The sequence below is a fragment of the Sciurus carolinensis genome, chromosome 6 (genome assembly GCF_902686445.1).
Source record: "Sciurus carolinensis chromosome 6, mSciCar1.2, whole genome shotgun sequence".
In the NCBI taxonomy this organism is placed as follows: domain Eukaryota; kingdom Metazoa; phylum Chordata; class Mammalia; order Rodentia; family Sciuridae; genus Sciurus; species Sciurus carolinensis.
This window is the reverse complement of record NC_062218.1, coordinates 7,393,280-7,408,464: the sequence shown is the minus strand read 5'-3', so window position 1 is coordinate 7,408,464 and position 15,185 is coordinate 7,393,280. Positions and strand designations below refer to the sequence as shown.

Genomic DNA, 15,185 nt, shown 5'->3' with positions numbered 1-15,185 from the left:
AGACATCTTAATAAACTACAAATTATAGCATCCAAAATCAGCTTGCTAGATCCTGAATTTCCTATGAATTATTAGTAACAAGTAAAAGTCTTTTTTTTTTTTTTTTTTGAAACTGGGGATTGAACTCAGGGGCACTCAACCACTGAAACACATCCCAGCCCTATTATATATTTTATTTAGAGACAGAGCCTCACTGAGTTGCTTAGCGCCTCACTTTTTGCTGAGGTTGACTTTGAACTCACGATCCTCCTGCTTCAACCTTTGGAGCTGCTGTGATTACAGGTGTGCACCACGGTACACAGTTTAGTCATTTGTTTTTAATTTTCACCAACACTTTCTCATAATAAAGGATTGGAAGAGTATCATAGCAAGAGAATATTGCATTTTCCATGATGGAAAATTCCTTGCTACTGGGATTCAAAGGAATCAGGAGGTAAGAGAACCCAACTTCATTTCAATCATTTGATACATTGAGTCCTTGGAGTATTGGAAGAAGAGCCAGGATGTAAATTTCTCCTTCATGTACACAAACAAATAAGCATACATAGATGTGTATTAGTTTTAGAGTTGTGTGTAACAAATTAGTACAAACTCAAGGTTCAGCAACATGCATTTATTTTTTACAGTTCCGTGGGTCAGCAGTCTGTAGCTTTTGTCTGGCAATCTGCTGCGCGTCTAACAGTCTGAAACCAGTGAGCGGGAGAGCTGCAGTCTTTTCTGAGGGCCAGGTTCCTCTTTTGAGGCCATTGGACGTTTGCAGGATTTAGTTCCTTGTGTTTGGGGGATGAAGGTCTCTGGTTTCCTGCTGGCCACAGGCTGGAGGTGGATCTCAGCAACTTGGGCTGCCCTTGGTGTGGCACATGGACCCCTCACCACATGGTGGCTCAGTTCCTCAAAACTGGCAGCAAGATCTCTCTCTGGGCTGCTCCTCAGAGGTCATAGACCTGTGGCCTAATCAAGAGAGTGGATGGACCAGCACCTTCACAGAACACAGGAGCCCTTGCTGCTCCACAGAAGGACTTCATATAGGGTGTGGCACCAAGGTGGGGGACTCTCAGGAGCTCCTTAGAATCCCACACCCCGCAGTGTGTGAGCAGGCGCTTACTGTGACAGCACTTTGAGATCAGAGCTGTTGACACCACAGTCAAGGAGCAGGGTGCAGATGACAGACAGGAAATAGACTGGCTGCCCCCAAAGTTCCAACTGGGAACACCCAAACCGTGTCCCTGGGGATGCACAGCCCTGTCTGATGAAATGCAGAAGAGAGCCGAGCAGTGCAGACGTCACTAAGCCTGGGCTTTTGTGAGACGTCTGTGGGTAGGAATTTTACCAGTTGAGCCAGTAGAAGATGTAACTCTTCTGCCTGAAGTTCTGAGGGCCAGGCTCCTCTTCTGAGGCCATTGGAAGTTTGCAGGATTTCATTCCTTGTGTTTTGGGGACAGAGGTCTCACTAAACAGCAGATGTTTAAAAATGGCATCTGAGTGGGCTGGGGATATAGCTCAGTTGGTAGAGTGCTTGCCTTGCAAGCACAAGGTCCTGGGTTCAATCCCCGGCACTGCAAAAAAAAAAAAAAAAAAAAAAAAATGGCATCTAGAAGAGGAGAGTGGAATTTGAATTCTTTGCAAAGTGAGAAGTCAAAACCAAGCTGCACGGACTATCAGCACAGCAATTCACATTTCTCCTTGGTACTTCTCCAAAACTCAAACCCTGGAACTTTAGCAATTAATTTAAATATAAATACATAATAGTTCATCAAACATTGACTCATAACCAGGAACTTACATAATATTTACTATTAGTGGCCCATGCCACTAAGCAGTAGCTTTTAATTCTCTCTCTCTCTCTCTCTCTCTCTCTCTCTCTTTCTCTCTCTCTCTCTCTCTCTCTCTCTATATATATATATATATATATATAAAATATATAATATATATAATATATATACACACATATATATACACACACATACACACAAACACACACACATATGTATATATATGTTTATAAAGGGCATACGAGTGGGTTTTGGTCTGTGTCTTCATGTCTGAGTTCTCCATGATTACTTTTGCTATAACTTTATTTTACATTTTCTTGCTAAGAATTGGAGCCATGTGAACCCGTACAAGTTGGATTGTGTGACTGTTCAAATTCTATGACTACGGGAAGGCTTTGCTTTATATATTTTGTTTTACTTGTGGTAGTGGATGGATTGAGGCATACAGAGCCAACATAATTTTCTAGTAAGAAACTGCACTAATATTTGTTGCCTTTTTTTTTTTTTTTGATCCATAAAAGAATCTGGAGTAACTGCATTGTTGCAAAAGCAAGTTCAATGAGCAGTCCTGCCAAATCCTACATCTTAATAACACAACCCCACTTTGGTTTATCCTATTTATTCTAGTTCTTCTAAAATTTCTCGTAATTCCTCAGAAGAATGCCTAAAATCTGTACAAAGTGTTATAAATCATCCTGTGGGTATACGATATTTGACCATTTACCCCTTAGACATGAAGAAATAGAAACAAAGGATGGACATCTTTGCTGCAGATCACCCATTTTAATTCCCCCGATGATAGGTATGCACTTCTACCTAGAAGTACTTTCTCCTTTCATTGCAAGATGTTTGCCAGAAAACAATGTGTGCATTTTTGACTTTCACTCTCAGAGAATAAGAATTTAAAGGCATTATAGTGAGAGACTAAAGTAAACAGATTGATCTTCTCATTTGAGGTGTTCGTTTACAGAGTACAAAGCGCCTACAAATCGCGGCCTCTGCGATAAAGCTTTCTAGCAGCAGTGTGGTTTCTCATTCTCTTGAGCTGTCTACCATGATATATAAGAGAAATGCCTACGATGATGTGTAAGAAGGAAAGCCAGCTCCATTTTCTTATACGGACAGGTGTAAAATCTAAAGCGTGCACACCTCCCCGCCCCCACACACACACACACGAACACATTTTCACAGAGCAGTGTTTGTTTGCCATTCTGCACTCCGAAGAATTCATACCGTGCTGGTTGAAAGTGAGTGCTTAGTCTGCAAGCCCCCAAGATGGCTGGCTAATGCTCCCCTTTGGAGCATCCCTGGGGACCATCGCTCAGTAGGGTAAGAAGTTGCTTCACTCCTAGGTTTTGCCCTCGAGAAGATAGCGGGCAGCAGCCAGGGTGCAAACAAGTGGCATAACGAAGGGTTAGGAGAGTGGCACCTCAGGTTCATGGCCATCATAGGGCACCTGCTGAGTACCGTTCCTTCGGAGAGTCCTGAAATTGTGGATGATTTTCTCCTTAGAGCATCCATTTTTTTGTTGCGATATTGTCTTTACAATTTTTCAAAACATTTCTATTACATTCCATCGTATTTTTATGACTGGTAATAATAGTGGAACGAGCATAGTAATATTCTTTAAAATCTCATCATCACCAGCCACTCCTCAGAGCACCTCGTGTGAACAATTTGTCGTATAGCATTTTGAGAGTCTTTTCACCTTCTATGAAAACCAGATTTAAATACACGCCATGGGTATTTATGTGGGACAGCTGACTAAACCCACAGCAAGACTGTGAACCATAAAGGCTTTCTGGTGTTAGGAGACTGCCTTGTCTAACCCCTCACATGGTGAATCCTGGGAGTGTTCAGGATGGTGAGCAGAGGGTTCCACAGTGAGTCAGAACTGTCCCAAGGCTGAGTTCTCCCTCCACCTGCCACTCTGGGACTCCCAGGCTTCTCTGTACCATGGAAGGTGATGGTAACTCCCTCCTGTTTGAATGCCTGGATCAGCACAAAAGGTCCTGGGGCCAAGGAAACTGAGTGTAAGTGAGACAGGTGATGGTGGAAGGACGAGGACACGTCCACAGTGCACACGCACACACGCGCACACACACCAAAGCAGCGGTTGCTACGCAGGCTGGCTGGGTGACGGAAAATTGCATCATTTCTCAGGCATATATATAATGACAAGTAAAAGTGGAATTGACTCATATTTTGTATTTATGAAATATTTATCTACAAATACTTAGTGCTTATATTTAGTTCCCAATATCCAAACATTAATGACAAGAAAAAATGAGTAGAATATAAATGCATGCAGGTGTGTTATGCATGCACACAGAATGTGTGCAGAGACACATTTGGCTTTGATTTATTAAAGTCCCGTCAAGATTGTTAGCATCTACATTCATGAGAATACTCATCTGGAGTTTTCTTCCCTTCTGGAGTCTTTTTCTGATTTTGATGACAGCTGGTCTCATAAAATGACCTGGGATATACTTTCTCCTTTGCAGTCATCAGCAAATGCTGGATGCAGTTGGTATGTGACAGGCATTTCTTCCTCACACTTTCCAGATCTCTATGTGGATATGCTCAGTCCTCTTCTGTCTTCTGCATTGTATGGAATGCAGCTACAATAAGCCTTTCAATGTCTTTGGGACACATAATCTCATCTGTCATTTCTGCATCAATTTAAATCAACTGATTTTTCTCCTACTAAGTTGTGGTGTTCTGTTTTGTCTTTGGCCTCTTTGCATTCGACGCAGTATGTATGTTTAATCTGGTTATGTGCTAGACAATTTTGTTGTCTGAAAAATATTCTAGAGGTTATTTTCCTAGGATGTGATTAAGTTAGTAAAACCAACCTGGTGGTTTGGGTTCTTGCTTCTAGGCTTGGTTAGTTTGGGTCAGAGCAGCGTCTGGTCTCTGAACATTCTTCCCACTGCAGAGTCAAGACCTTCCTTGGTGCAGGACTGGTGCCTGAGGGTTGGTGCTCTTCCGCTCTTACTCTTGAGAGCAAGCAAGGCTTCTAGCCCTGTGTGGTGGATCTTTCCAGGTGGGTCTTCCAGGCCCTGTGCAGTTTCTTTGTGTGTTCACTGATTTTTACACCATTAAATGCTTCAGTGGGGGCTCTGCATACCTCTGGAGTTTTCTCATCCAGCAATCTCCCTTGTGAGGACCGCAGTCATTTTGCCATCCCCAACTGACTGTCTCCCACTCTTATCTCACATCTACCTGAGTTTCCATTCCCATGCCACTGCCTGGGAACCTTCTTGGGATTAGGGCTGTGAAGGTCATGGTCTCCCTCATTTTTTCCTATCACTCAGTGACTGCTGGCCTTTGTTGCTTGAAGTCTGGGATGTTCAGAACTCTTATTTCTTATAGTTTTTGGTCATTTTGGTGCAAGGGTTAATCCTGTTTCTGTTGCTCCATCTTGGTGGGAAGCAGAAGTCACTCTGTGACCATGTACCTTTGAACCCACTCTCTTCCTTTACCTGTTTTCCATTCTGGGTACCAATGGAAACAAGCAGTTTCCAGGACTTCTTGCCAGGTTTTGTTCTGATCACACCAAGCCCCTGAGGTCCCAGATCTACTTCCCTGTACTTGCTGGAATGCTTTCACTCTTTGCAAGCACTTTGAACTGTTTTATCCTTTCTGCAGAACGGCCTTCTCTCTCATTGTGCCCAGCTTAGTTACTGAAAGAGAACTTGACAAATGCATATGGAAACCATAAGCATTCCGTATGAGAATAAATTTGGTTGATATATTCAGATACTGATGAAATGACTTTCCGGGTAATTTTCATACTTCATGCTGAACTCGTGGTGTCAGAATTCTTCTTGACTTGTCTTCCTCTCTCCATTTTTACTTTGAAACTATAAAATATAAAACATTTTAGGTTTTTCAAAGGTAAAACAAATAGCTAAATAAGAGGTTCCACTTACCCATCTAAATTGGCTCCCCACACTGGTGAAGATTCCACTTCAATAAGCTTATCTGTGACTTGATCAATATGATTTATTCTTTCACCAATAATGTAACTGTGCTCAAATTCAGTAAAGTAAAATAAATAAAGTTCATGCTTGTCACAAACTTTCCACCTGTCAGTGGAGATGATATTATACATAGACAGCTAGGCTTTGGTGAAATACGTACCTTGGTTCTGGAAGACAGGCCTGTGGTGTGGTGACTGAGTAAGAAGAGAGACAGCTGGGATGCAGAGAGAAGGAGACAGGAGGCCGCGTCGGAGAGCTTGCGTAGAAGCAGGGAGAACCAGTCACGTGCCTCACCGGTTCCTGAATTTCATTTCTATGTGGCTGGTTTTTCAGCGTTGACCGAGATAGGGAATCCATGGGGAACATATTTGGAGGAAGAAATTCAAATTCCTTTAGTAACCATTCTTATCTAATAATGTCCACCAGAATATTAAGAATGCTAGGTGGCAAATAATAGTAATTAGCTCCCTAGAATCACTTTTGATAATTTTTTTTCCTTTGGTGTTAAAGGCAATGCTATTCAAATTTCATTCAGATTGAGGTAGGTAAGGCAGCAGTAAGCCAGCAAATTGTAGCATACGGATTCAGTTAATCCTCCTTAGTGATCATGACTGACTTAAATCACTTCATAATTTTGGTCGTAATTATGAAACAGATTGGCCTTACCATTCCTCAGCCTTTCATAATCTGGTACTTCAGGCAAGCATATCACAATCGAACCATCAAAAGCAGTTGAAAGAAACCGAGTTTCACGTGAAACTTTGTACTCTGAGGAAATTAAAATTAAACTTAAGAACAGGTTCAGTTATTGGAATCTTGGATCTAACAAGCCTGCCTTGATTGTCCTCAGCCATGTACCGTGCCCACCACTGGGACATGTGACAACCTGTCCTGCTGGGACCAGCACAGAGGCCAACACAGACACTGGAACAAATATGTTTACCCCTCAGATTTCAAAAATTAAACTTCACCTCCATAGAAAAGATGAAATCTCTAGTGGAGGAAGTTAGGTTTGACTGAGGGTACGCTCCCTGTTTATTAAGGTTATAATTATCGTACTATTTTATAGGTATCATCAAACTTGCTAATTGACACAGTTCTACCCAGGTCCATAAACTGCTTGTGTTTTGAGCCCATTTCGGCCAAGGGCTCCTGGACCTCGCCCAGCCACCCTGGCACAGAATCATGTGGGCCAGCATCACAGCAATGGTGTTCTCAACGCAGGCACGACAGCTTGCCTCGCCGTGGGCACAGGAGAGGGCCCCTGCCTCATGTCTTGGGCTTCCGTGTCGAGAGGCAGCACACACGTGTCTGTACCTATCTTTTTACATGACGGAATCTATGGCATTCACTGGGCTACCTGTTCATTTAAGAAGCAGCATCCAAAAGACGCAGTAATAAAGGATGCTGTCCTCAAGGAGGATGATGTCGTCTGCCTTCCCAGTTTGGGTGGCATGGAGCTGGTATGAGCCAGCAGGGATGCTGGAGGAATCAAATCTGAGACGCAGCCATTCCTGCTTTACATATTTTCTGTTAAGAGCCTATGATATTACAAACAGGAAGAACTCCTGAGTGTCGCCCATTAGAAGAAGTTTAAAAAAGATAGATCGTAAGTAAAGAAACTTGTTTGGAATAACTGGAACAGTGATGAAATAGAGTGCAGTAGGCATCAGGTCAAGCCAGAGTCGTGGACACATGCACAACCGCCTTTCTTAGTAACACGCTAATAGAAAATTCAATATTGGAGGCATTGATTTTGCAGGGCACAAACCCACAAAAACAGAGAAAAAGAAAAAGAGAAACTAAGAACTGGATTTTATTTTTTTAAACTGAGGTTGGAAACATATCCAAGATAAACAAATCTAAGACTCGGAGAGAGAAACTGCAGAAAAGTCTAAACAGCTGCTGGCTCAGAATGTGGTCCTTAGAAAGGCCTGCTTGGAAGTCTGGCTCTTGGCTGACTTCTGGAAATTTGGATTTCAGAAAGCTTTCCCCCATCCCCAGACTAGTAAGTGTGGCTGAGCTTGCCCAAGCTACTGATGCAAGCAACGTGGCATGACTTTCCATGCATGATAGGCAGAGGCACCTGCACAGCAGACCCCAGTGAAAACCTGGGCCCTGAGGTTCCAGTGAGTCGCCTGAACAGCTCCCGGGCACAGGCTGGTGCTAGGGCCTGGTTTCATGGGGATTTCTCTCCATTGCCTTTGCCTCTGCAGGTTTTGCTTCATATCCTTTCACTGTGGTAATTTACAGCTGAGGGTCTTGTCACACAAACAGTGAATGCTGCTGTGTAGGCGTGGAAACCAGGCGCAGTCTTGGAGACCCTAGCACAGAGGTGATAAGAATCCTCCCAATTCACCCCTAGACTCCAGAACTCAGGAGTCTGCATCCCAACTTTCTCTGTTGGAAGCAAAATAAAGCTTAGGTGACTCTTGTTTAGGAAATTGTCTCCATACTATTATTAAAGTTGATTAAAGGTCTGATAGAAATTATAGGTTGGAATAATCTTCCTTCATTATTGAATGTAATGCTTTGTGCACTCTATCTTCCAATGTTGCTGTTGAGAAATGTAAAATAGCTTGACATCCACTTCACCAGGGGACCTGACCTGTCCAGGAAAGACCAGGAAGTCTTTGTGTTAGTTCTAGATGGACACAATACCTTTATTTTATTTATTGATTTTTATTAGGTACTGAGGACAGAACCCAGTGCCTCATACATGCTAGGCAAGTGCTCTACCACTGAGCCACAAACCCAGCCCCAGGAAGTTCTCTTCTTTACCAAGGAAACAGAGTGTCACTGGGCCTCAGGTCACCGGACTCAGCTGAATGGGAGATTTGGAACTGCAGAAGGCTGATTAAGAAAATAACTCTCCTGGAAACTGAGAGCCCAACACTCTTCCTTCACTGCTCCCCTAATCCCTGGGGGTTTAGCATCTGCCTTCCAGGTGGACAGGGCCCTGGAACAGTCTTCTCTGGGGGCCCTGAACAGCCCAGGAAAAAAATTAAAGGTTTAAGATTTTAATAGCTTTCTCCATCTGAATGACACAGCCAGTTTACACCATCCCTGTGCCCAGGCCTACCCACTGAACCTCGTGCCCTGATATTCTAATATGAGCAGGAAACCAAGAATGTCTATACATCAGAGGAAATCACCTAATGTGAATGAGAGAGCCAGACAAGCCAAGAGAAACACGCCATTGGAGAACACAGAAACCATGAAGAATCAGTCACCACTAATGTACTCAAATCAGAGACGGTAGTGTGACCAGAAACGCAGTCTATAGTAACAGAATAGCCACGAACCAGAAGAGATAGAAAAGGGGCTTTTGAAAGTTCATGATAGAAGTGATGAAAATCTCAAAAATCATTTTGGAAGGCAAAGATAAAGAAATCTTCTATGAAGCAGAGCAAAAGATGAGGAGGTGTAAAATATGAGATAAAAGCTTTGCATTCAATTCTGAAGCAAAATTATTCCCAACCTAAAATTTTTATCAGACTTCTAAACAAGCTTGAGGGTAGCATAAGGATGCTCTGTTGTGATAACACAGCATCACACATTGGCCTTGCCAGCACCCTGTCTACAATGGCACTGCAGGATGTGCTCCAGCAAAAGAAAAGTTGACACCGACGATGAAGAATGGCAATGCAGGAAATAAAAGACTGGACCCAGAGAAAGAAAAGCTCAGCATGGAGTTGCAGATTGATCCAGAATCAGTGTGTGCAAGCACAGAAAGCAGTCAAGCCAGATTGAGCAGGTCAGTGAATTCTCAGAGGGAATTTTTAGGGATATGCAATGGGTGGCCTCCCTGCTGTGTCTGAACACCTGATGGGTGATGAATTAATGACAAGTTCATAGACACTAAGCAACCAGCAAGGCAAAACAAGAGAAGCACGGACTTGGCCTGGAGGAAGCTAGACAGCAAGCATCAGTCAACTGTAGTTTACGGCATCACTCTGGGTAGTGTTCACCTACTGATAAATGCAGGCACTGAATTTTGATCTAACTAAAATCACAGTGTATCTGTGTGAGGACCATGGGCAACAGGAAGGCTGCAGTGATGTGGGAGACAGAGGGAGGGGCCGGAAGAGTCACAGCCTCTCTTCCCAGGCAGCGCAATGCCTAACCCTGGGAAGTTCAAGTCCTTGGCCCTTCAGAGTAGCAGAATCAAGACATCCTTCTGGAAGAGACAGGGAAAAGATAGAACAGCTCTTTTTATATATATATATATATATATATATATATATATATATATATATATATATATTAAAGCTTAGAGAGTGACTTAACTCTTATTTTGTGTGTTTATTTAATACTGATAAAACTATTTTGAAGCATGGCCAGGAGAGGGTGCCTTATGAGGTGTTGGTTTTCCCTGTTTGGAAACATCCTTCATTGTTAAATAGTGGAGTCGTGATGAGGACTGCATCCAAGATTAACCCATCAATTCCTTTTTCTGCAACCATAGGATTTAGGACTGTTTTCAGTTAAATCAGGAGGTGCTTCAAGCAGATTGTCATTATCCCAATCCTAAATTCCACCCTCGTCCAAACAGTGTGTCCCACCTGGCAGTCCCTCAGCTCTGCTCCATGTTCTGCTACCCAGGACCCTCCCACCTGTGTTGTTTTAAGAGGTTTCTGGGCATGAGGGGCTGGAGCAGAAACTGCGAAATGCTATTTGATGCATCAATGGGGGAAATTATGGGGAAATGTTTTACAAACTAGAAAATAGCATGTATTTGTTGTTCAGTTGACATTCAACCAGCCCAGTGTCTTAGATCTGTGATTCCAAGGCTCACAACATTCATGAATCTCAAATATAACATCATGTGGTCCAGGATCCAGTCTGGCTCCATGGTTCTGACTTTGATGCTGTAAAGAAAATAGCTAAACTTAACATCCAAATCAGCATCTTGGGTTATTGATAAAGAAAATGAAGACGGTTTTTATGGAATTGCCTCTTTTCTCCCACACATGACTTTATGATCTTGTTCTCGTTGTTCATGCAGGAGAAGCTGCAGGTTCCTTGTGAAGATGGCCTGAGAGCTGAGCTTTCTGTTAATGTGTTTTTAATCTTGCAGAGCAGCTGTGAGTCTCAGGACCCCTTTCCCTGAAGGAAAGCAGCTCTCGGGACAGGGCTCTATCTGTGCAGCAGGGTGAGACACGCCGTGCATTTTCTTTCCCAGGAATACCAACCTTGTAACACCAACGTGTGTCCTGAGCTGAAGAAGACCACGCCCTGGACGCCCTGGACGCCCGTCAACATCTCTGACAATGGCGGCCACTATGAACAGCGGTTCCGGTACACCTGCAAAGCCCGCCTGCCTGATCCAAATTTGCTGGAGGTGGGAAGGCAGAGAATCGAGATGCGATACTGTTCTAGTGATGGGACCAGCGGCTGCTCCACCGACGGTGAGAAACCACGGGAGGGACCGATCCTCAGGAGGCCCTTGGTCTTGCATCTAAGGTCATGGAGAACTCAGGGTGGGGTGTCTGCGATTCACTGTGCTCAGCAGTCTCTATCACAGTGACCCCTGTAGAACAGAGTGGACTTCACAGCAGGTGGAAGGAGAAGACCCTTACTACGAGAATCTAGGTATACGCAGTAGCTCCCTTATCCATGGGGGATGCCTTCTCAGATTCCCAGGGGGTGCCTGAAACTGGACAGTACCAAACACTGTACGTACTTGTTTTTCCTTGCGTACACAAGCCTATGATAAATTATGCACAGTACTGACCATAAACAATCGTGAATAATAGTGAATGTGTCTCTTCCCTGAGTCAAGACAAACAGTGATACTTTCTGACTGTGGTTGACCACAGGTAGCTGAAACCACAGCGAGGGACACCATGATAGGCGATGGTTCTGTGAATCAATCCCAAAATAACACTGCATGTGATAGGTCCATCATACTTTGCGTGACATTTATTTTGGATGAAAAAAATACACTGAGGAAGGACCTTCCATAGGTTTTCTGGCACTAAAATGTAAGGTGTCCCAGAGGGGACAAAGGCAGAAGTGGATTTCTTTCTTCATACTCATACAGGATTTGTTGTTGAGATGCACCGTGTGTGAGAATGCCGTGAGCATTGGCAATTGCTTCGCCCCCTTGCGTGTGCAAATCCCCTCAATGTCATGTTAGTTGCATGGAGAGAGCCTTGGGAAGGAGCCAGACCTGCCCTCTGTCTGGCCCCCATGCTCCCTGGGTATATGCCCTGGGCAGGTCACTTGCTCTTCCTGGGAAGTGGGGTGGAGCCTAGTGGCTTTGTTCTTCATCTCTTTTTCTATTCTTCTCAGGCTAAGGCAGGAGGATCACAAATTCAAGGTCATCCTCAGCAACTTAGTGAGGCTCTGTCTCAAAAACAAAAAGGGTGAAGGATATAGCTCAGTGGTTAAGCACCTTTGTGTTCAATCCTCAGTACCAAAAACAGAAAATAAAAAGAAAGGTTAACAGGAGGAAGAGTAGGTTTAGGAAAGGCCTGGGTCCTGTTTACCATTTTCCAGGCCAGAGTTCTTCATGGTGAGCGCTACTTCATGGTGCATGAAAGGTACTTTGTAATAGAGTCCCAAGAGGAGTGAAAAAGTCATACATGCTTTGTAAGAAATTTCTACCAATAAGTATATAAACAAACAAACTATAAATTCAAGACCTGCAAACTTCACATCCAGTATGAAGACTTCTCTATACTCACAAATTAGTTCCTATGTGCACCCGTATTGAATAGCAGCTCGGGAAAGAAGTCTGAGTTACAGGAGGTGGTCACTCAGCTGGAGAATTATATGGCTTTTGAAGTATGAAAGGGGAATTCTGGAGAGAAGCTGGCAGCTGATGCAGACAAGGCACGGCAGGAACTCCCCCGGAGTCACGCTCTGTGTTTCCCCGCCAGGGCTGTCTGGGGACTTCCTGCGAGCCGGGAGATACTCAGCCCACACTGTCAACGGGGCCTGGTCAGCCTGGACATCGTGGTCACAGTGCAGCCGCGACTGCAGCAGGGGCATTCGGAACCGGAAGCGCGTCTGCAACAATCCCGAGCCCAAGTACGGGGGCATGCCTTGCCTGGGCCCGTCCCTGGAGTACCAGGAATGCAACGTCCTGCCCTGCCCAGGTGAGTGGTTGTGCGACGTGAAGGTCTGGCACCCAGAAAGGCCTTTGTAAATTTGTTCTAAGTAGTGGCACTTGTCAGTAGCACGCATTTATGCATTTTGATAGATCACACGTAAATGGAGTGTGATTTCTCCTTTTTCTGATTGTACATGTTGTGAGATCACCATGTACGGAGGCTGGCTCAGCTCCCGGCATGGTGCTAGGATGCACGTTTGTGAGAAACGTCAGCAGCAGCTGTTGGATGAACCTGCTGAGAGTGAGAAGGAAGGAGAAGGATAACAAGGTGGTCCTCCGTGCCCAGCCCACCCTCTCCAGCGGACCTGAAGCCACATCCCAAGTCCTTTCAACCGGTACTAACACACTTCACTCATCCCCTCTTCAGGCCACCACACACCCTCAGGTCTCCGTGTGAAAACGCAACCATCATCTGTACCAGAGTATATTCCTTTTTCTCTTCTTTTATTAAAAAAAGGAACTAAAACGTTCCCTAGAGCCATTCCCTGTAAAGGAATTCCCTAAAAGGATTGTGAGCTCTGGATCCTGTGCCTAATAGAGATGTCAGCCCTTCTGACGTAGGCTGGGTTGCAGGTTCAAAGCTGTCCCAACAGGGTCCTGCCAGGTCAGTTCCCAGTCCCACTGTCTCCTGCCAAGAGGGTCCTACCTCAAGTCACGTCTTCTGAAGACACATTCTCCTCTCCTGGAGGCTGCACAGGGCTGGGAAGAGACCTGGCTTTTCGTTGCAGTGAATTCCTAGACACGCACAGGGAGTTAAAATGAGCTGAAAGAGCCCAGGGCATTTTGATGTGACGCTCCCTACAGCCCCTCTGTCTTTCCTTTTGATATTCTTTCTCTGCCTCCCTTCTGTCACGGCTCCAGAAGGAGCCCTTTACCTAAATGGCTTCCACCTGACCTTCCTACTGTCACAAGTTCTGTAACCCGTTGACCCACGGCCACCCTGTGCGGGTCACTGGACACTGCCTGTGACTTTTGCCTGGGTGAAAACCCCAGGAGCTCGTGATGGTCCCATTACACAACCTCAGTCTTCAGCACAGACCTGGCACACCTAGAAACACCCACCAAAATTGTTGACTGATGAGTGAACAACCAGCTGATTACCCATCTTCCTTCCTTCATTCGTTCATCCCATTTCCAGCACATATGTGGACAGTTTTGGATGACCCACTGTGCGCTGCTCACAGGATGGCACAGACACAGTGATGTGATCCAGAACATAGAGGTCAGGGAGGGGGCATCTGTGATGTCAAGTCAGCATGGCCACCAGGTGCTAAGTTTGTGACAAGGTACAGTGGCCGCATTAGCCATGTACCTAGTGAACTTGGAGGATGACAGCTGCATCACACAGGCTATGCCCAAGCTGGGTCTCGGGGGACAGAAAGGAATTAGTCAAATTGACAGGAAGGGATAGGAAGTGTTGTGGGAGGGTCATTCCAAAACTGGATACAGAGGTTTTAATGGCATCAGATCTTAGCATTTTAGCACCTTGTCCAGTAGTACACACAGCTTTCTCAGTTCTTTGAGCAAGGAACTGGCCATGGGAAGCGTTTGACAAGCATTCGTTGGATAAGGGAAGGTGCATGGATGCATGGTGTATGGTGGGTGGATGTGTGTATGTATTTACATGTGTGTGTTTGGGTGAGTGGATGGATGGACAGATGGATTGATGAATGGATGGATGGATGGATGGATCATTAGATGAAAGGGTGGATGGATGGATGTTTGGATGCATGGATGAATGAATGGAGAAATGATTAGATGGAGGTGTGTTTGGATGGATGGATGAACAGAGCATTAGATGAAAGGGTGGATGGATGGATGTTTGGATGCATGGATGAATGAATGGAGAAATGATTAGATGGAGGTGTGTTTGGATGGATGGATGAACAGAGCAAAAGTGGGTAAACATACAGTTCAAACTGGACACACAGTTCCCAGCTTTGTAGCATAGGCTTTCCGTTATGTCCCTGCTCTTGTAACTGCACTCCTAGGGCATCTCAGCCTGAATTTCTCTGGCCTCAGGAGATTCCTCCCCTCACTACCCCACTTTCCCAGCCAAGCTGATGCTGAGAATCTGGGAAAGGTCACAGAGCTGTTCTTTCCCACAGCCCTATGGAAGGATTCTTCCCCTGGGTGCTGGGAGGGAGCATGTGGGCGATATCTCTGGGTTTGAGTCAGTGCTATAAACTGGACCAAGGGAGGTTGCCATGGGAAGGTCAGGTCCCTCCCTCCCCACCTCCCAGGCTCCAGACTCACTTCCTCATGGCCATCTGCAGAACACAAATTGCTCTCGACACTTGGACGCTG

At 44.9% G+C, this 15,185-nt stretch overlaps 1 protein-coding gene across 1 annotated transcript in view; it reads left to right on the top strand.

The window, feature by feature from the left end:
* Nucleotides 1-15,185, top strand: part of Sema5a (semaphorin 5A) — a 443,089-nt gene that overhangs the window by 409,418 nt on the left and 18,486 nt on the right. Inside the window, 2 exon segments of the mRNA XM_047556570.1 lie at nt 10,944-11,169; nt 12,646-12,864. Of these exon segments, the coding sequence (XP_047412526.1) occupies nt 10,944-11,169; nt 12,646-12,864 (445 nt within the window).